General features: G+C 39.7%; 1 protein-coding gene across 50 annotated transcripts in view; it reads left to right on the top strand.

Annotated features, from left to right (window-relative positions):
• CLASP2 (cytoplasmic linker associated protein 2) overlaps positions 1-18,147 on the top strand; it is a 207,835-nt gene that overhangs the window by 95,119 nt on the left and 94,569 nt on the right. For all 50 annotated transcript variants that reach the window (XM_051818589.3, XM_051818584.3, XM_089331273.1 and 47 more), the window contains 7 exons: positions 2,253-2,345; positions 2,878-3,023; positions 5,578-5,713; positions 10,793-10,863; positions 13,064-13,123; positions 15,135-15,212; positions 16,313-16,480. In XM_051818589.3, coding sequence (XP_051674549.1) covers positions 2,253-2,345; positions 2,878-3,023; positions 5,578-5,713; positions 10,793-10,863; positions 13,064-13,123; positions 15,135-15,212; positions 16,313-16,480 — 752 coding nt within the window. The remainder of the gene's footprint in view (positions 1-2,252; positions 2,346-2,877; positions 3,024-5,577; positions 5,714-10,792; positions 10,864-13,063; positions 13,124-15,134; positions 15,213-16,312; positions 16,481-18,147) is intronic.

The following is an 18,147-nucleotide window of genomic DNA, read 5'->3' as shown; positions in this document are numbered from 1 at the left end:
CTTACAAAAGAGTTGTCTCACCTTCATCTGCTCCTGTGCCAGCTTCTTCCTCCATTGAAATAGGTCTAGGATAGATCACTCATCATCTTCATAGCACCAGAATCAACCAATTTTAGTTTTCTCTGAATCTTTATAATATTAAACACTGTTGACCACACCCACTCTTTTGTAAATTTTTTAGGTAGTTGTGTTAAAATATTCTGCCATTTCTTTTCCTTCTACCTCTGTGTCCACTTCATCTGTCTCCTTTATAGACTCATCCCTCTCTACTTGGGTAGTAAATACTGGAATTTAATAAATGTTGAAAGATACATGCAGGCTGTTTGTTGAGGGCTGCACAGTATCATTAGGACCCCACTTCTCTCTCTCGCTTCTGATTCCTCTGCATTGACTTTCCTTAGGATTAGCGACACACCTTCACTGCCTTCTGCCTCTTTTCAGGTGATCCTGTCAAACTTGCCTGATTCGCCTAACTACACAGATTTGGAGGGCAGATGTTTGGCATGCACTTAAGACATTGTATCCCATATCGGATTACCTGGGTTCAAGTCCCAGCCTGGTTCCTGATTCCAGCTTCCTGCTAATGCACACTCTGGGAAGTAGCAAGGGGTGGCTCATGAGCCTGGTTACCTGTGACCTGTGTAGAAGACTCAGAATGAGTTCCTGGCTTTTGACTTCATCCTAACCTAGCACTGGCCTTTGTGTGCATTTGGAGAGTGAACCAGCTAATGGGAGTGCACTTGCTTTCTCTCTCTCTCTCTCTCTCTACCTTTCAAACAAATAAGAATAAATGGGAAAAAAAACTTTAAACATTTAGGCCACATGCCTACCTCTGAACCTTGACTGTGTTGTAAAAAACAGGTCTTGCACTGATTGCCTTAGGCCCGGGACACTGACTCTTCCCTGTCCCCTTTGCACTCTTCACTCCTACACCACTGTTCAGTTTCTTTCACAGAACTTTGCACATGCCGTTCATCCTCCAGGGAAAGCCAGTCTTTTTCAGCTTTGCCTCTGGTGTCTTACTCACACATTAGCTCTCAGCTCAAGCTCACTGTCCTGACTAGATGTAAACCCTCATTCTGTGTAGGCTTCCCTGGGACTTCCCTTCCATTCTTTGTGAGCTTCTTATTTTCTTTCTTTTTTTTTTTTTTTAAGATTTATTTATTTTACTTGAAAGTCAGAGTTACACAGAGAGAGAAGGAGAGGCAGAGAGAGAGAGAGAGAGAGAGGTCTTCCATCTGCTGGTTCACTCCCCAAATGCCCACAGGAGCCAGGACTAAGCTGGGCCAAAGCTGGGAGCCTGGAACTCTACCTGAGTCTCCCACATGTGGGCCAGGGCCAGGGCCTAAGCACTTATTTTTAAATTACAAAGCATTTTTTTTTTTAAAGATTTATGTATTCATTTGAAAGGCAGAGTTACAGGGAGAGGTGTCTTCCATCTGGTGGTTTACTGCTTAAATGACTGCAGTGGCTGGGGCTGGCCAGGCAAAAGCCAGGAGCCCGCACTCTATCCAGGTCTCCCACTTGGGTTTAGGAGCCCAAGCATTTGGGCCGTCTTCCGCTGCTTTCCCAGGCAAATTAGCAGGGATCTGGATCAGAAGTGCAGCAGCTAGGACATGAACTGGCACCCATAAGGGATGCTGGCGTCAGAGGTGCCAGCTGAACTCACTGTGCCAGCCCCAAATTACAAACATTTTCAAGAGTATATTGAAGTAGGGCCAGCGCCGCGGCTCACTAGGCTAATCCTCTGCCTTGTGGCGCCGGCACACCGGGTTCTAGTCCTGGTCGGGGCGCTGGATTCTGTCCCGGTTGCCCCTCTTCCAGGCCAGCTCTCTGCTGTGGCCCGGGAGTGCAGTGGAGGATGGCCCAAGTGCTTGGGCCCTGCACCCCATGGGAGACCAGGAGAGGCACCTGGCTCCTGCCTTCGGATCAGCGCGGTGCGCCGGCCGCAGTGGCCATTGGAGGGTGAACCAACGGCAAAGGAAGACCTTTCTCTCTGTCTCTCTCTCTCACTGTCCACTCTGCCTGTCAAAAAAAAAAAAAAAAAAAATATTGAAGTTACTCCTGGGGTAGGAGGTAGTGGGGGCAGGGAATAGCAAAAAGAATAAGAAGAAAAGCCACATTTTATTATTGTGATAATGGATTTTCATTGTCCATTTAAAAAATGATGCTAGAATGGGCAATAACCCATTAATTAAAAGATTATTTTACACAGCAGAGCCTAATTTTGAATTCTGCATCTTTTCTTTAAGATCTATTCTAGTCGAGAACTTGAAGAAACATTAAATAAAATCAGGGAAATTTTGTCAGATGACAAACACGACTGGGATCAACGTGCCAATGCAGTAAGTTTTTTGAAATGCCCATGTATATACATGAGGAGAAAGAGCTATTTTTTTTTTCATAAAGTGTGATAATGGTAAGATGGACATGATGATGGCTTATTGATTGTTTATTTAATTTTGTACTTTTACTTAATAGATTGAGGTAGTGATTGCATATTATGAATTACTTAATGCCACTGAAATGTACAGTATACTTTACAGTGTTTCATATGGTAAATTTTATGTTATTATGTATTTTACCATAATTTGAAAATGAGAGACTCCCTTACAACTTGAAAGTTTACTGACCTGCATGTTTTTGTTACGCTCCTGACTGCACCTGTGCTGCTGCTCTCCAGGGGCCTTTTCCGCATGTCTGTTTACAGCGGACATGTTTTGTATATATCTGAATACCTGAATGTAGTTATGTAGATCCAATGAAACATCTTGTATTCCAGTTTTGGAAATTTTGTGTGAATATTTTAACTTAGATAGCTTTTTCTCCCCACTATCAAGTTTTGTATCAGTAACAATAGTCCTTTTTTTTAACCAGCTTAAGAAAATCCGATCCCTCCTGGTTGCAGGAGCTGCACAATATGATTGCTTTTTCCAGCATTTACGCTTGTTGGACGGAGCACTTAAACTTTCCGCTAAGGATCTTAGGTCCCAGGTGGTTCGCGAAGCTTGCATTACTGTCGCGTAAGTAAAATCCTTTTGGAATTAGTATGTTTTATGAATGGGTTGAGTACTCATTGATTCAGCGCTCTTTGAGTAAACCAGTTACAAGATGACCCCAAAAAAAGTATATATGATCTATAAATAATTTGTATTATACATAGGATTCATTTTTCCAATTTTCTTTTTTTTTAATCTTTAACTCTTACACCAGCCTTAAAGTGTGTTGTCTGTATCTGCAACCTATTGGTGGAATTTTAGTCATTAACTCTACCTGCATAAGAAGAAAATAAAAGGTTTGGAAACTAGCTATATTCATTTTTATCATCACTAATTTGGATATTAAACATTCTATTTCTGATATTTTAGAAATTATCTTAGAATTATAACATGCATTATTAACTTGCCAAAATCTATATGTTTATATTCTTCCACAGAGCACTTAATTGACAGAACACTTAAAATTCCATTCACCACTAGATACTGTTATTGTGTATATTGTTGTTTAAGGTCTTACAAGATCAAATACTTTCCTTTGAAGGTAGGGAACACAAAGGTGCCTACTATTGATACTTTTAATCAGGACTATGTTAGATGTTCTAGTAAAAAATAAGTAAACAAAAAGTATGATGATCGCAAGAAAAGGAACAAAACTGCCATTACGAGCAGGTGGCATAATTTATTACCCATGCAGGAAACCATAAGAAAATGTATTATAAATGATATTTAGAAAGGTTGGTAGATAAGTTAATATACTAAACTGATCAAATGGCTTTAATTAGCAAAAAAACCCAAAGTCCATAAAGTATAACCTTGAAAAATATACTGGCCGGCGCCGCGGCTCACTGGGCTAATCCTCCACCTTGCAGCACCGGCACACCGGGTTCTAGTCCCGGTTGGGGCGCCGAATTCTGTCCCGGTTGCCCCTCTTCCAGGCCAGCTCTCTGCTGTGGCCAGGGAGTGCAGTGGAGGATGGCCCAAGTGCTTGGGCCCTTCACCCCATGGGAGACCAGGAGAAGTACCTGGCTCCTGCCATCAGCTCTGCGCTGTGCGCCGGCCGCAACAGCCATTGGAGGGTGAACCAACGGCAAAAGGAAGACCTTTCTCTCTGTCTCTCTCTCTCACTGTCCACTCTGCCTGTCAAAAAATAAAAAAAGAAAAATATACTTAAAGCAGGACTAGCCCTCTTTCAGACAACTAGACAAAATATCTAAAATATTGTCCAGATAATGGACATTAGTCAGGCAGGACTGGAACTCTTAAAAGCACAAATACGTTGAACAGTATGATCGGCAAGATTTTAAGCCAAGGCACTCTCTAAGCCGTGGGCAATGGAGAGAAAACCTAAGCAGAGCAAGGCAAGTTCACTGGCTGAAATTTGCAGTGTAGAATACTACAAAGAAGAGAGACACATAGAAAAAGATGTATAGAAAGCTGTGTGATCCCGAGTTAACTGAATGCTCATTTGTGCATGTGAAAGGCATGGAACAATTCCCAGAGCTGATACACTGCTGGGCGGTGTTCCAGGTCTAACCAGCCAGGAAGAAGATCCCTTACTCAATACCATGGGCATTCATTAAGACTGCAGAGAGGCCATTGTAAAATGGGAATGGCACTAACCCAGCTGTAAACCAAGGCTACTCTCCTACCCCTCCTCTCCCAACTAGTTACAGAGATCAGACTGGTACCTGAGTTCATTACCTGTCTACCAGAACAAAACTCACGCTCCTTAAAGGATGACGACATCTAGGTACTGGCAACACCTCTCTGCTTTTGATTTTGCCTGTGAGTTTAGACAAGGGAGAATTGATACTGTAACTGAACACTAGTCGTGGCTCTAAGTCAGATTACCTGTTTGAATCCAAGACCTGAATTTTTGGAACTAACGCTATCCTAACTGTATATTTTAAATAAGATATATCAGAATGTCCCAATGCTGCAGTCACTGTCAGATCTAGAACCATACTATGAAAGGCTGAATTAGCTGTTCTGGTACAAATTCAGAAAGAGACGAGCAACTGTGCTTGTGCTTAAAATCACTGAACCCACTAGCTTGTGATAGAGCTGTATTTTCAATCATGGTTTCTGAAGTCCTGCCCCAAAGATATCAGGGAGTGTTTGTGACTACAAATGTGGTGGTCCTGTTTATAGAATAAATAATGTCATTAGGAGCATTGATTTCAGAAGATTTCAAACTTGTTTGTAAAAGATGCTGAATTTAAGATTAATTTTTAGAGCATCACAGTGGAAATACTGATGGATAAAGATGAAGGGTCAAGAAGTCAGAGCTGGTTATTTCACTTGGCGTGTACTTAGCATTCATAGTTGAGTTCTCAAATCAGATGGCTTCTGCAAGTGCCGTTGCAAAGAGAGGAATACGATCCCGGATTTCAACTTTGAACCAACAAGTTAAAGGATGAGGAAAAGAAGGGAATAATTGTGTTTGGACTTCCCTTTCTCATTTTTCTGCCATTAGAACTCATTAAGATAAAAATTCCTAAATTAATTCAGTATTTTAAAATTATATGGTCCTGCCTATGTTTAATGTTAAACTTATACTTCTTGTCTCCTTTTGTAGGCATCTTTCAACAGTTCTGGGAAACAAGTTTGATCATGGCGCTGAAGCCATTGTTCCTACACTTTTTAACCTTGTCCCCAATAGTGCAAAAGTCATGGCAACTTCTGGATGTGCAGCAATCAGGTTCATCATTCGGGTAGGTCCCCCACCCCTGGACTTCAGTAAGTTGTTGCCAGCATTTTATTAACCCTGAGGAAAATTGCTTTTAAATTATTTTTCTGGTAGTAGAAAGCAATGTATGCTCATTATAATACAGAAGATTACAAAGGAAGCATTCTTGTATATGGACTGCAGTACATATGTGCATGTACATGTGAGTACATATCTGTACGTGCTCCTGTGTGTGTAATCACAGATGCTACAAACAGTGATGAAAGATGACAAATTCGGGTCACCTTTTAGGACCACTCCCTGCTGCTGAGAGCTTTCTCTGTTTCTTTGAATAAACTTTCTTCGCTTTGCTCACTCTTCATTATACCAAAAAATAGCACAAATTCTTAGTATTTCTCATTGTCCATATTTTGAGGATGCCCAAAAGAACAGTAAGAAAAAACCTCTCCCCTTGAATTCTCCTCTTCTATAACCTATCACTTTAGCCATTTAGTATATACTTTTCCAGACTTTCATTCTGTGCCCAAACAAATTTACCGCACAATAAGCAGTTTGTGAATACCCCATGTTATGGTGAGTGTGTATGTACGTTTGTGTGTGTATAACGGTCTTTAACTTGTTTCTTTACCAATATTGTCTTATTATCCGTTTCTTTAAAGTCTTCAATTTAATAAATAGAATGTTATTATAGTTTGTCTCTCCTGAATCATTATTTTTCCCTTTTATAATTCTTCTACAGATTGTCAGTTTATACTCTGCATTTTTAAAATTTATATCTAAGAACTTTTAATATACCATAAGGATATTATATACGTTGCAGGTATTTTCCACAGTTTGTCGTTTCTTCAGATATCATTTAAGCTGTCTTTTGTATATCAAAACGTTAAATTTTTATTTATTGAGGTACTACTCCTTTTGTGATTTTTGTTGTAGTCAAAATGGCCTGCCTCATTTTATAGTTACAAAAAACATTGAATCATTTAGAACCCTTATCATTGTTTTCTTAGTTCTTAGGTTTAGATACAGTACACTTTATTTTTGTATGAAGTATAGATATCCAACTTCATATTCCCAACTGAATGCCTCTGATGGTTTGTAATGCAATCTTTCTGGAAATGTCCATGTTTGTGGAATAAATTTCCATAAATATGTGGTTCTGTTTTTAAATACCTTTTCAATGTTTTTCATCAGTTTATCTTTTTCTGTTAAAAAAATGAAGTTTTTTCTAATACTGTTTACCAGGAGGTATTCTTTTTCAGCAATAAAATTCAGTGCTTGTTAAAAATTTATGAATATATGAAGATTGTCCTATTTTCTTGATTTAACTTTTTTTAAGATCCTTTATAACCTAGAATCTTTGTTAACAATATTAGAAAAGAATGGAAATTATTGAGACATTTGTTTTATCCCTGAGTGTGGTGGGATCATAGTTAACATTAACGAATTATGATATTTGAAATGGGTGACTATGGAATACTCCATGTTAGATTGTGAAAATGCCCTTCTATTCATATTTTGGGAAATTTTTATCAGGAGTAGATGATAAATTTTATCAAGCATCCTTTAATATCTTTAGAATGATTATGTTTGATTTTTTTCATTTGTCCAATTTTATTGAACTAAATTCTGTTTGGCCATTGTACATTGTAATGCTGGTAAAATTGTTTAGCTGGGTTTAGTTAAGATTTTGGCATTCATCTTAATGAATAAGTCTGTTGTGGAATATATTTTAGTTTTCCTGTTTTACATATTTTTCTAATTCATTACTCTGTTTTTAGGGTCTGATAAGCTCTTTAACCTCTTTTTGAAATGTTGGTTATTTATATATTTTTTTTAAGAATATCAATTTCATATGGATTTAAAGAACCTTTGTTATAAAACTTATTGTTGTGTTCTCTTAATTTAAAAAAACTGTACTGCCGGCGCCGCGGCTCACTAGGCTAATCCTACACCTTGCGGCACCGGCACACCGGGTTCTAGTCCCGGTCAGGGCGCCGGATTCTGTCCCGGTTGCCCCTCTTCCAGGCCAGCTCTCTGCTGTGACCCGGGAAGGCAGTGGAGGATGGCCCAAGTGCTTGGGCCCTGCACCCCATGGGAGACCAGGAGAAGTACCTGGCTCCTGCCATCGGATTAGCGCGGTGCGCCAGCCGCGGCGGCCATTGGAGGGTGAACCAATGGCAAAGGAAAACCTTTCTCTCTGTCTCTCTCTCTCTCTCACTGTCCACTCTGCTGCCAAAAGAAAATAAAATAAAACAAAACTGTACTAATTGTTTGTATAACCATTTCTTTCTTATAGTAATATTATTTTTTACATATTTTTGGCTTTTTATTTTTCTAGACTAGCCTTGAGTGACATATTATTAGATACTTTGTGAAAGCTTTTTATTATTTTAGTATTATAAAGCTAGTGGAGCATATCATCATTTTATATAGGTAGTCCATTAGCATTTGCAGGGAACTTCTTTGATTTCCTGTGTTTTTTTTTTTTTTATTTCACTTATTTGAAAGGCAGAGTTATATATAGAGAGAGGTAGAGAGGGATATATTCCATCCCCTGGCTCACTTTCCAAATCCTGCAATACCCAGGGCTGAGCCAGGCCTGCTCTCCCAAATGGGTGGCAGGGGCCCAAGGACTTAGGCCATCTTCCGCTATTTCCCCAGGCCATTAGCAGGGAACTGGATTGGAAGTGGAGCAGCAAGAATTCAAACTGGCATCCATATGGGATGCCGGTGCTGCATATATGGGGTGCTGGTGCGGCAGGCAGTGGCTGAACCCATGATGCCACAACACCGGCCCTGGACTTCTTGTTTTGTTTTTTTTTTTTTTGTTTGTTTGTTTGTTTTTTATGTTATTCAAGTTCTTTATCTTTTTTTTCTAAGATTTTTACTGGGACCGGCACTCTGTTGTAGCGTGTAAAGCTGCTGCCTGCAGTGCTGGCAACCCATATGGGCGCCAATTCGAGTCCCCGCTGCCTCTCTGAAGCTCTGGCTTTCAAATAAATAAATAGATCTTAAAAAAACAAAGAAGATTTTTATTTATTTATTTGAGAAGTAGAGCCATGGACAGAGGGAGGAAGAGACAGACAGACAGGTCTTCCATCTGCTGGTTCACTCCCCAAATGGCCGCAACGGCCAGAGCTGGGCCAATCTGAAGCCAGGAGCCAGGAGCTGCTTCCAGGGCTCCCGCATGGATTCATGTGCCCAAGTTCTTGGGCCATCTTCCACTGTTTTCCCAGGCCATAGGCAGAGAGCTGGATCAGAAGAGGTGCAGCTGGGACAAGAACCAATGCCCATATGGGATGTCGTTGCCGCAGGTGGAGGCCTAGCCTACTATGCCACAGCGCCAGTGCCTTTCATCTCATTTTTTAAAACAATCTATCTGGCAAATTCTAATTCTATTTTTATCAATTTCATTATCCTGTCAGTTCTTGCCTTTAATATTTTATGTATGATCAGAATTTTTGATTGGTATGTTTGTTTTTTTTTCTATTTATTGTGTTTCTTGCCTGTTTCTTTTTTTTCTTTCCTCCCCTTTTGTAATTTAAAAGTTCTTTATCAGCATCAAGAATAAAACCTATATTTCACTCCTCCCTGCCTGCCTCTTAAAAAGTACTTTTTTTCTCATTTGTGTAATTTTTCCTGCAGCCATTAGATTAAATTTAACAGATATTTTCAGCAATTGTAATTAACTTCATAGTTTTTTACTGCTTTTATTCCTGACCAGTGCTTATTTGTATATATTTACACTTCTCATTTTTCAGTTGGGTTCAGTCCTTCCTGTATGACTTTAGATTTTCAAGTTTTTTTTATCTGAATATTTTGAAATGGCTTTTCTTTATCCTCACAATTAAGGACTGAAAATTTGATTGTTAAACTTTGCAGTCACTTTCTTATCCCTCCTAATTGTTTTCCTGACTTAATTATTGTCTGTAAAGAATGAGGTATTATTTGATTGTTTTATCATAAGAAAACATGCTGAATGTAAGGATTGAATGCAAGCAGATCCCTCTCTTATATACATAATCCTAGACTTGTGGGTGTTTTCTCTCTGGTGGCTTAAAAAATTCCTTTTTATTTTGGTTCAGGTAGCTGTGGCAGGCAACTGTTGTGTGTGCACGTCTGTTTTCCCAGTGCTGGAAGCGTTGTTGGCAGCACGTCAGCTTTCAGGCTCTTTAAGGATTGAGCTGCCATTACCATGATCTTGCCCCTCCCCAGTAAGGCCCATATCTAATAACTGACTGATGTAGCTGTGTGACGGTTTGGCCATCTGGGGCCCATTCGAGAATATTCTGAAGGACCTGTTGAGCTCCAGAGCTCCCTAACGATATCCTGGAGTCTTAACACGATGTGATTTCTTCCTCTGTCCACTCCTACTTCCTCCTTCTTTTCCTAGTTTTGATCTCAAGGACACTTTTTAATAAGTGTTCTACAAATTACTGTCCATCTTAGAGCCTGCTTCCTAGGTAATGCAGTCTGTGTCATTAGCTTAGAAGAAAAATGGGCATTGAAGGCATAAAATACATATGCATGGGTCATTGTTTTATTCCTCAGTCTATTACGAGCTTGTTAGTGTTGGCTTCACTAAAGAATAACATGAGAGTTACTCACAGAATCCAGATTGTGCCTGTTGAACTTTCAGTTGAATTCTAGAGAGGTATTACTCAGCCAGAACGAAAAGTTCTGTTATAAAATTACCATTTCGAAGTGCACTCCCAATGGTTAGGGATTTAGATTCACTCTGATTTACCTGCTTTGATGACATTGCAGTTACTCTTTTCTACCAGAAGTAGTCATGGTACTTGAGAAAATGCATCTGATACATGACCAGTCCCTTCAGTTATCTCTGTCTCCAAAATTCTATTGTCAAATATGTTTTTGCTGCTATTCAGTTATCTTTGTTACATATTACTACATCCACAGCTGTCCTTTTGAAATATTATCATCATTACTAATACCTTAATTTCGGAAAACATTTCAACAATGGTGTTAATTTTTTCAAATTCTGAGTTTTGAAGTGTTTTTGTCCTATTGTTTCTAATATGGCAACAAAAGACTACGTGAAGTGCACAGTATTTTTCAGCCTTTTCCAAAACGTCTTTTTCAGCATACTCATGTACCCAGACTTATACCTTTAATTACAAGCAATTGCACATCAAAATCAGTTCCTGTGAGGAGGTAAGTTGTCCAAAAAAAAATTGGGGTGGGAAGGAGTAACTTTAATATTGTCTTATGTTTAACTCTTTGGTATAAAAAATTGATTGTCATTAATTTCTTGCCTTCCACAAAACCACAATAAAATATTCTTACATCAGTATCAGGAAAAATGGGTAAAGGAATTATTATGGCCACCCACATTTCTCAGTTTTATCATATTAAGCTTTCGTCTATTTAGGCTTGCCTTGCCTTGGAGAGAGTCTAGAATGAGGCCTGGGCTAGAGTCCTACAAGTGCCATTGGCTGAATATCCTGCCTGAACTTCATGTGTGCATGTGTTAGTAAGGCTGATAATGTCGATCCCGGGATTTCAGGAGCAGATGAGATACGTCCTAGTGCAACCTAACCTAGTGTTTGGGACAGGCCCAGTCAATCTGATCTGCCAGCCCGTCAGTTTTCCCCATCGTACCACCTCGCTGTGTCTGCCTCTTAAGGCTTCTGATGTCACCACTCTCACCATTAGTAGTGAAGACAGGGAAAGCAAGGTTGTGCATTTGATGTTTAAGAAATTTGTAAGGAACTCTTTTCCTTTCTAAAACAGAACTGGTAAGCAAACTTACTTAAACACCTGGAGTGTTAGGAAGAAGCTGAGTAAGATGTGATCACTGCCTTTCAGGGGTTCCGTTTTGGCAGCAGTTGTCACCTCTTGTTATGTCAGAGATCAGCAAACAATAGCCCACAGCTCAAATCTGAACAATAGCCTGGTCTTATAAAGCACAAGCTAAGAATATTGTTTACATTTGTAAAGGGTGGTGAAAAAAAGAGTGGATGGGGAAGAAGCAGTCGACAAAGTCAGTCTTTACAGAAGAGGCCTGTTTTTCATTGAGAAACAGAAATATGGTAGAGAAGCAGGAATCAGGAAATGCATCGTAGAATTGCTTGAATATAGGGAGCAGGCCAAGAATGGTAGGGGAGGTGGATCAGATACAGCCTCGTAGAGATTTAAAGCTGTGCCACATGCTGTGGAGCCATCAGACAGGCCCCCGAGTCCAGAACACGGAGTCGAGAAGGTTTCTGTGGGAAGAGGCTGGTTGCTGGGGGAGTAGACTGAGGTGGTATTGTGGAGGATATTGAATGTCCTGAGGAGGAATTTTGACGTTGTCCGTGGGGGATAGGAGTCTTTGACAATTGTAGATTTTTTTGTGAACTCAAAGGTGTGATGTCCTCCGGCACAATTGTTATAATTTACCTAAGGGAGAGGCAGAGTATGAACCAGAGCTGTATAAATGGTAATTGATTGAAGGAGATTTTGTTTAATAAATGAAAAATGGATTTCATGTGTATTAAATGAGTCTTAAAAATTGGGTATGAATAATGGGGTGGTATCAAGTGCTTCAGGCTGAGCTCTGGAGTCGGAGTGCCAGGGTGTAAGTCCCACTCTGTCACTCAGCCCGTCTAATGTGGGCTAAAACAGTGGATTTCACGGGGTAAGAAACAAGTGTTTGGAATGTTATGTTTGAGTTCTCAGTCACTGCTTGTATGGAGATGTCCATAAGCTGGTTGCAGCTTCGAACACCTGAAATGAAAACCAGTGCTTGAGATACAGGACTGGTTGTGAGAATTGTGTCTGATAATTGGAGCTAAGGGTACAGATGATGTTGCCCAAGTCCAAAGAGAAATGGGCTAAGACTGGTACCAACCAGGTGAACACCCTTTTAATGTGGAGGAAAAAATGTTAATAAAGGAAGAAAATTAAGACAGAAATGTGTTATTAAATGCCAAGAAAGAAGAGCTCAAGAACACGACAATTAAAGAGCTTGAGGACTGAAGGGCTTGGGAGAAATGATATGAACTTGATTTAGGGAAACAAAATGTAGAAATTAAAGATCTAGGCTGTCATATCTTCCTCAATCACCATTGTATATCTTCAGTGCCTAGTACACAGTAGATGTTTAGTAGATATTTTTTAAATTAACAAAATTTGTTAAATTTTCTGTTTGACAGACATTTTTAGTTAAAATTATGGGGGGCTCTTAAGATCTTTATGAATTATTTAGCATAGGAACACTTGGATCCTTAAAGTGAGTCAAGAATTCCACAATTAAAATATCTAAAAGCATTTCTTATGGTTTAATTTGGGGGTCAAAGTTCAGTATTAGGAATGTTAGTGTTAATGCATTTGTCAGTACAACATTTAATTAAAATTCACATTTATTTTGCAGGCGTTCATTTGAATTTTTAGATTTGTTGTTGCAAGAGTGGCAGACTCATTCCTTAGAAAGGTATGCATAGCTGCTCCTTTCCTTCCCCGTGACCGCCCTCAGTGTTTGAGAAGTGGGTAGTGGTAGTTATTTCTCATTTGGCCATAAATGTTATTTATGTTGTTTTTCCTTTAAAACTGTAGGTTTGTGTTCCTCTTTTTCACTGCACCTATGAATGATCTGATTTTCTTTATGGAATCAGTGAGAGTCTCTTAAGTAGAATGGGTTATGTAACATACTCCGAGCTGAATTGGGCAAAAATTTGAAAATATATCTCTAGTCATGTGACATTTCCTGAAGTGCCGTCAGTGTTTAGTGTGTGATTTAAGGATTTAGGGAAAGAAAAGAGTTAGCCTTTTAGAGTAAAGAGATTTTGTTTATTAAAGAAAAAAAAAAAAATGTGGTCTAGCATGGGATAGTGGATAAAGCTGCCACCTGCGATGCTAGCATCCCATATGGGTTCTGGTTCAGGTCCTGGCTTCAGCTGTCTACAGAGTGAACCAGCAGATGGAAGATATCTCTCTCTGTGTAACTCTTTCAAATAAATAAATGGATATTTTAAATAAGTAAGTTGCTTATTTATTTTATTTTGTTTTATTTTATTTGACAGAGAAGTCTCCCGTCTACTGGTTCATTCCTCAAATGCCTGATAGCCTGAAATTCAATCTGGGTCTCCCACACGGGTGGCATAACCCAAGTCCTTGAACTCAGTCTGGGTCTCCCTCACGGGTGGCATAACCCAAGTCCTTGAACTCAGTCTGGGGCTCCCACACAGGTGGCATAACCCAAGTCCTTGAACTCAGTCTGGGTCTCCCACACAGGTGGCATAACCCAAGTCCTTGAACTGTCACCTGCTGCCTCCCTGAATGTACATTTGCAGGAGGCTTCAGCTGGAAGCAGAGCTGGGACTTGAACCCAGGCACCCCAATACAGGATGTGGGCATTCCAGACATTATCTTAACCACTGTGCCAAATGCCCGCCCAGGGGAAAGAGATCTTAGAAGAGATTTGTTGGAAAGTTTCTCCGTACTTGCAGACAGGCGTTGTAGGTCTAGTATTTATTGGGCAGATTTTTTGAAGATTTATTTATTTATTTGAAAGAGTTACACAGAGAGGGAGAAACAGAGACAGAGAGCTTCCATCTATTGGTTCACTCCCCAGATGGCCACAGCAGCTGGAGCTGGGCCTGGCCAAAGATGGGAGATTCTTCCAGGTCTCTCATGTGGGTGGCAGGGCCCCAGGTAGTTGGGCCATCTTCTGTTGCTTTTCCCAAGCCATTGGCAGGGAGTGGATTAGAAATGGAGCAGCCAGGACTCAAACAGTTGCCCATGTGGGACGCCAGCGTCGCAGGCTCTGGCTTTTCCTGCTGTGCCACAATGCTGGCCCCAAGGACAGTTTCTACTATAAATGAAAGAGGCAGATGTAAGCAGCTGGTTAGTTGGTCCCTAACCATTAACATGGCTGTATTTTGTATTAGTTTCAAATTTGAAGCTTGGTATACTGTGTACTGTGTAATGATTTTCCATTTTCATGGAAATCCTTAAAACTGTCCACAGCTAATTTTTTTAAATAAAATTTGTTGTTTAATTATGCATAGTACGATCTCAAGTTTCCTTTAGGTTCTTTTGTGGCAGATGCTGTTGAGTTTAGTGAGATCATTACTGATCACATTCTCAGCAAGTTGTTTTTTGCAGTGGTAGTTCAGCAAAGAACCACACGGAAGATTTTCCTTTTTACCCTCTAATTCATTAAAAATTTAGGTACTGTATGCTTACACACTATCTTCATTCCTTGTAAAAATAGTCTCTTTCAGATTTATAGTGATTGGATTATCTGAAGGGGGACCGTACGTGCATGAAATGTATGGGGCAGATCATTAGAAAATCCTTCCATCTCAGATTTATTATTGTTCACTAATCGTTCTACTTCGCTTACCCCTTTGTGATTGATATGTAGCATATAGACAATAAATACTATTTTTGGTGAAATACACAGCTTTATATGTGAATCTAAAGATGTGTTTATTTAATAGACATGCAGCTGTCTTGGTCGAAACTATTAAGAAAGGAATTCATGACGCTGATGCTGAGGCAAGAGTGGAAGCAAGAAAGTAGGTCTTCATGTGTTTTTGTGCCATTTAAATATATTTTGGTCTTTTTTTAAAAGGAGTTGTATTCAGAGAATGAAAATATCAGGCATGTACCATATATTCTACTTGACTAGCCCTTCAGTAAAATTAAGATGATTTTCTCCAGTAAATCTATTCTAGACATCTAACAGCCTGCTTCAAATTGTCATTTTTATACTCATCAGTATTCCTGTTCCATTATACCTGATCTACTTTCATTGTGAGTACAAGGAACTCTGATTTATTGAGGCATGTTGTGCACCTGACACTCTGTGAGGCACTTGGTATGCATTATTTTCTAATACTAACATGGCCCTATGGAGGTGATATTAACTCCATAGATGGCAACCAGAGTTTGGAGAGCTAGGGATTTACCCAAGGTTCCATAAACCATATTTGGCACAGCCAGGTTTTGAACTGAAATTGCTTTTTTCAAAGGCCTGTTGAATTTATTTTTTCCCCAAAGATATCTTTTATTTAAGGAATACAAATTTCATAAGTACAGCTTTAGGAATATGGTGATTCTTCCCACCATACCTACCCTCCCACCCCACCTCCTCCTCCCTTTCCCGTTCCAAGTCCCATTCTCTATTAAGATTCATTTTCAGATAACTTTATATGCATAAGACCAACTCTAAGTAAAGATTTCAACAGTTTCCACACACAAACACATAAAAAAATGAGAACAAGTTTACAGTTAATTCTCATAATACAACTCAGTGAGGACAGAGGTTCTGCATGTAAGTAAGTGCACAGTGACTCCTGTTGTTAATTAAACAATTAACACTCTTATGTATGATGTCAGTGATCGCCCAAGGCTCTTGATATGAGCTGCCTAGGCTGTGGAAGCTTCCGTCAGTATTTAGACAAGGCTATAAGCAAAGTGGAAGTTCTCTCCTCCCTTCAGAGAAAAGTACATCCTTTCTTTGATGAAAGGCCTGTTAAATTTAAAAAGTATTGACTTGACACATAGCACATATATTAAATGCCTATTCAACCTCCTCGAATGTATACATATTCTGTACTGTCTAATCATAGAAAGCTATTTCTTTGTGTATTTTAATTTTTTCTTTCTTTTACAGGACATACATGGGTCTTAGAAACCACTTTCCTGGCGAAGCTGAAACGTTGTATAATTCCCTGGAGCCATCTTATCAGAAGAGCCTTCAAACCTACTTGAAGAGTTCTGGCAGTGTAGCGTCTCTCCCACAGTCCGACAGGTCCTCGTCTAGCTCACAAGAAAGTCTCAAGTAAGAGCAATAACGATAATTACTGAGTTCTTCCTTTCCCCGTCTTCAGTCCCTTCAGTTGGGTGGTTGAGTGTCTGCTTGATTTCACAGAAAACCTTGGAAGAATGGAGGAATCTAATGTACTTGTTTTCTTTGGTCTGTTGTGTCAGGGGTCCAGTTGCATGCTAACGTTAGCTTACTGTCTTTGAGTAAAGAGTACAGCGATTCACATTTGTTTCTGTTGTTCATATCTGTGAAAGTCAGGTAAGTACTGATTTATGTGCATTTTTTAATACTGCAAAAATAGTTCATGCAGTAAGTAGCCCATTTCCAAGATATTTTAATGGATGAACGTAATGGAGGTTCAGAAGTCATCTTCAGAGTTCAACACTGTGCAGTTGGGAATGGTGTTATGGTGCAGCAGGTTAAGCTGTAGCCTGTGACGTCAACATTCCACGTGGGTACCGGTTCAGCCAGTTGCTCCTCTTCAGATCCAGAACCCTGCTAGTGCACCTGGGAAGGCCATGGAAGATGGCCCAAGTGCTTGGGCCCCTGCACCCACTTTGGAGACCTGAATGGAGTTCCTGGCTCCTGGCCTCGACCTGCCCCAGCCCAGCCGTTGCAGTCATCTGGGGAGTGAACCAGTGGATGGAAGATCTCTTTCTCATTCTTTCTCTCTAACTGTGCCTTTTGAATAAATAAAATGAATCTTTAGAAGAAGGAAAAAAAAAAAAACCAAACTCCTCTGTATGCGTGACGTAACAATTCCAGAAATCCTTGAAAGGAGCAAATTGAGCTAGCTTCTCACTTTTCTGTAACTCCATATGCATTGTGGTATGTGTTACCTTAAATCCTTGTTGCTTTGATGTCTGTAACCCTATTTTCTCTCTCTCTGGATTGATGAGATTTCTAAAATCTTTGATGCATTTTTTGCTTCTGTCCATTTTCTTGGCCTCTTGCCCCTGCCATCTGTCTGAAGATTTCCCCAGGGAAGGCCAGCTCACAGAATGTTATTTTGCCTTTCTGTGATGATTTCTCTTTGGGGCCCTGCCCCCTGTGAAGGTTGCTCGTTCCTGGGCAGCTTTAGCGCAGAACTGGATGGGGGTGAACCAAGTGAGATACGTGCATCGCAGAGTTGAGGGAGTTGCTCACAGGCCCTGATGAGTCCTGTACTAAAGTTCGGTTTCTTGTAAGTTTTCAGAATAAAAGGAGGTATTATTTGACTTCAAAAAATAATTATTGTAGGAATAATGACTCATCTAAACTTACATCTAAATTTCTGCTTAAACTTCTGTTTAAATTTGCAGTAAGTCCCTCACCTCAAATGAACTCTTTGTTGCTTTTTTCCCTTGATTGCTTTTGTTCCTTTTTATGTTGAGACTTTAAAGTGCATGCATACAAATCACCTCAAAAATGATGTTAAATTACAGAATCTCATTCAGTGGCTCTGAGGTAGGCCTGAAATTTGCACTGTTTACACACTCCTATATGATATAAACACTGTTTGTCCATGGAACATATTTGAGTAGCAAGGCTCTAAGGAAAATATTTTATCTGTCTCTAATATAATATCTTTAAATACAAACATCCCTAAATTCAGTAAACCTTGATGTGATCTGCTTCAGTTTAATAGGAGAAAGTTCTAAAAAATAATATTTTGTTAGACTTAGTGAGCACTCCTGGAGCCA

This window comes from Oryctolagus cuniculus, chromosome 4 (genome assembly GCF_051225735.1).
Source record: "Oryctolagus cuniculus isolate XC-2025 breed Fujian yellow rabbit chromosome 4, ASM5122573v1, whole genome shotgun sequence".
In the NCBI taxonomy this organism is placed as follows: Eukaryota; Metazoa; Chordata; class Mammalia; order Lagomorpha; family Leporidae; genus Oryctolagus; species Oryctolagus cuniculus.
The sequence above is the reverse complement of the archived record's forward strand: the minus strand, read 5'-3'. Positions and strand labels throughout refer to the sequence as shown.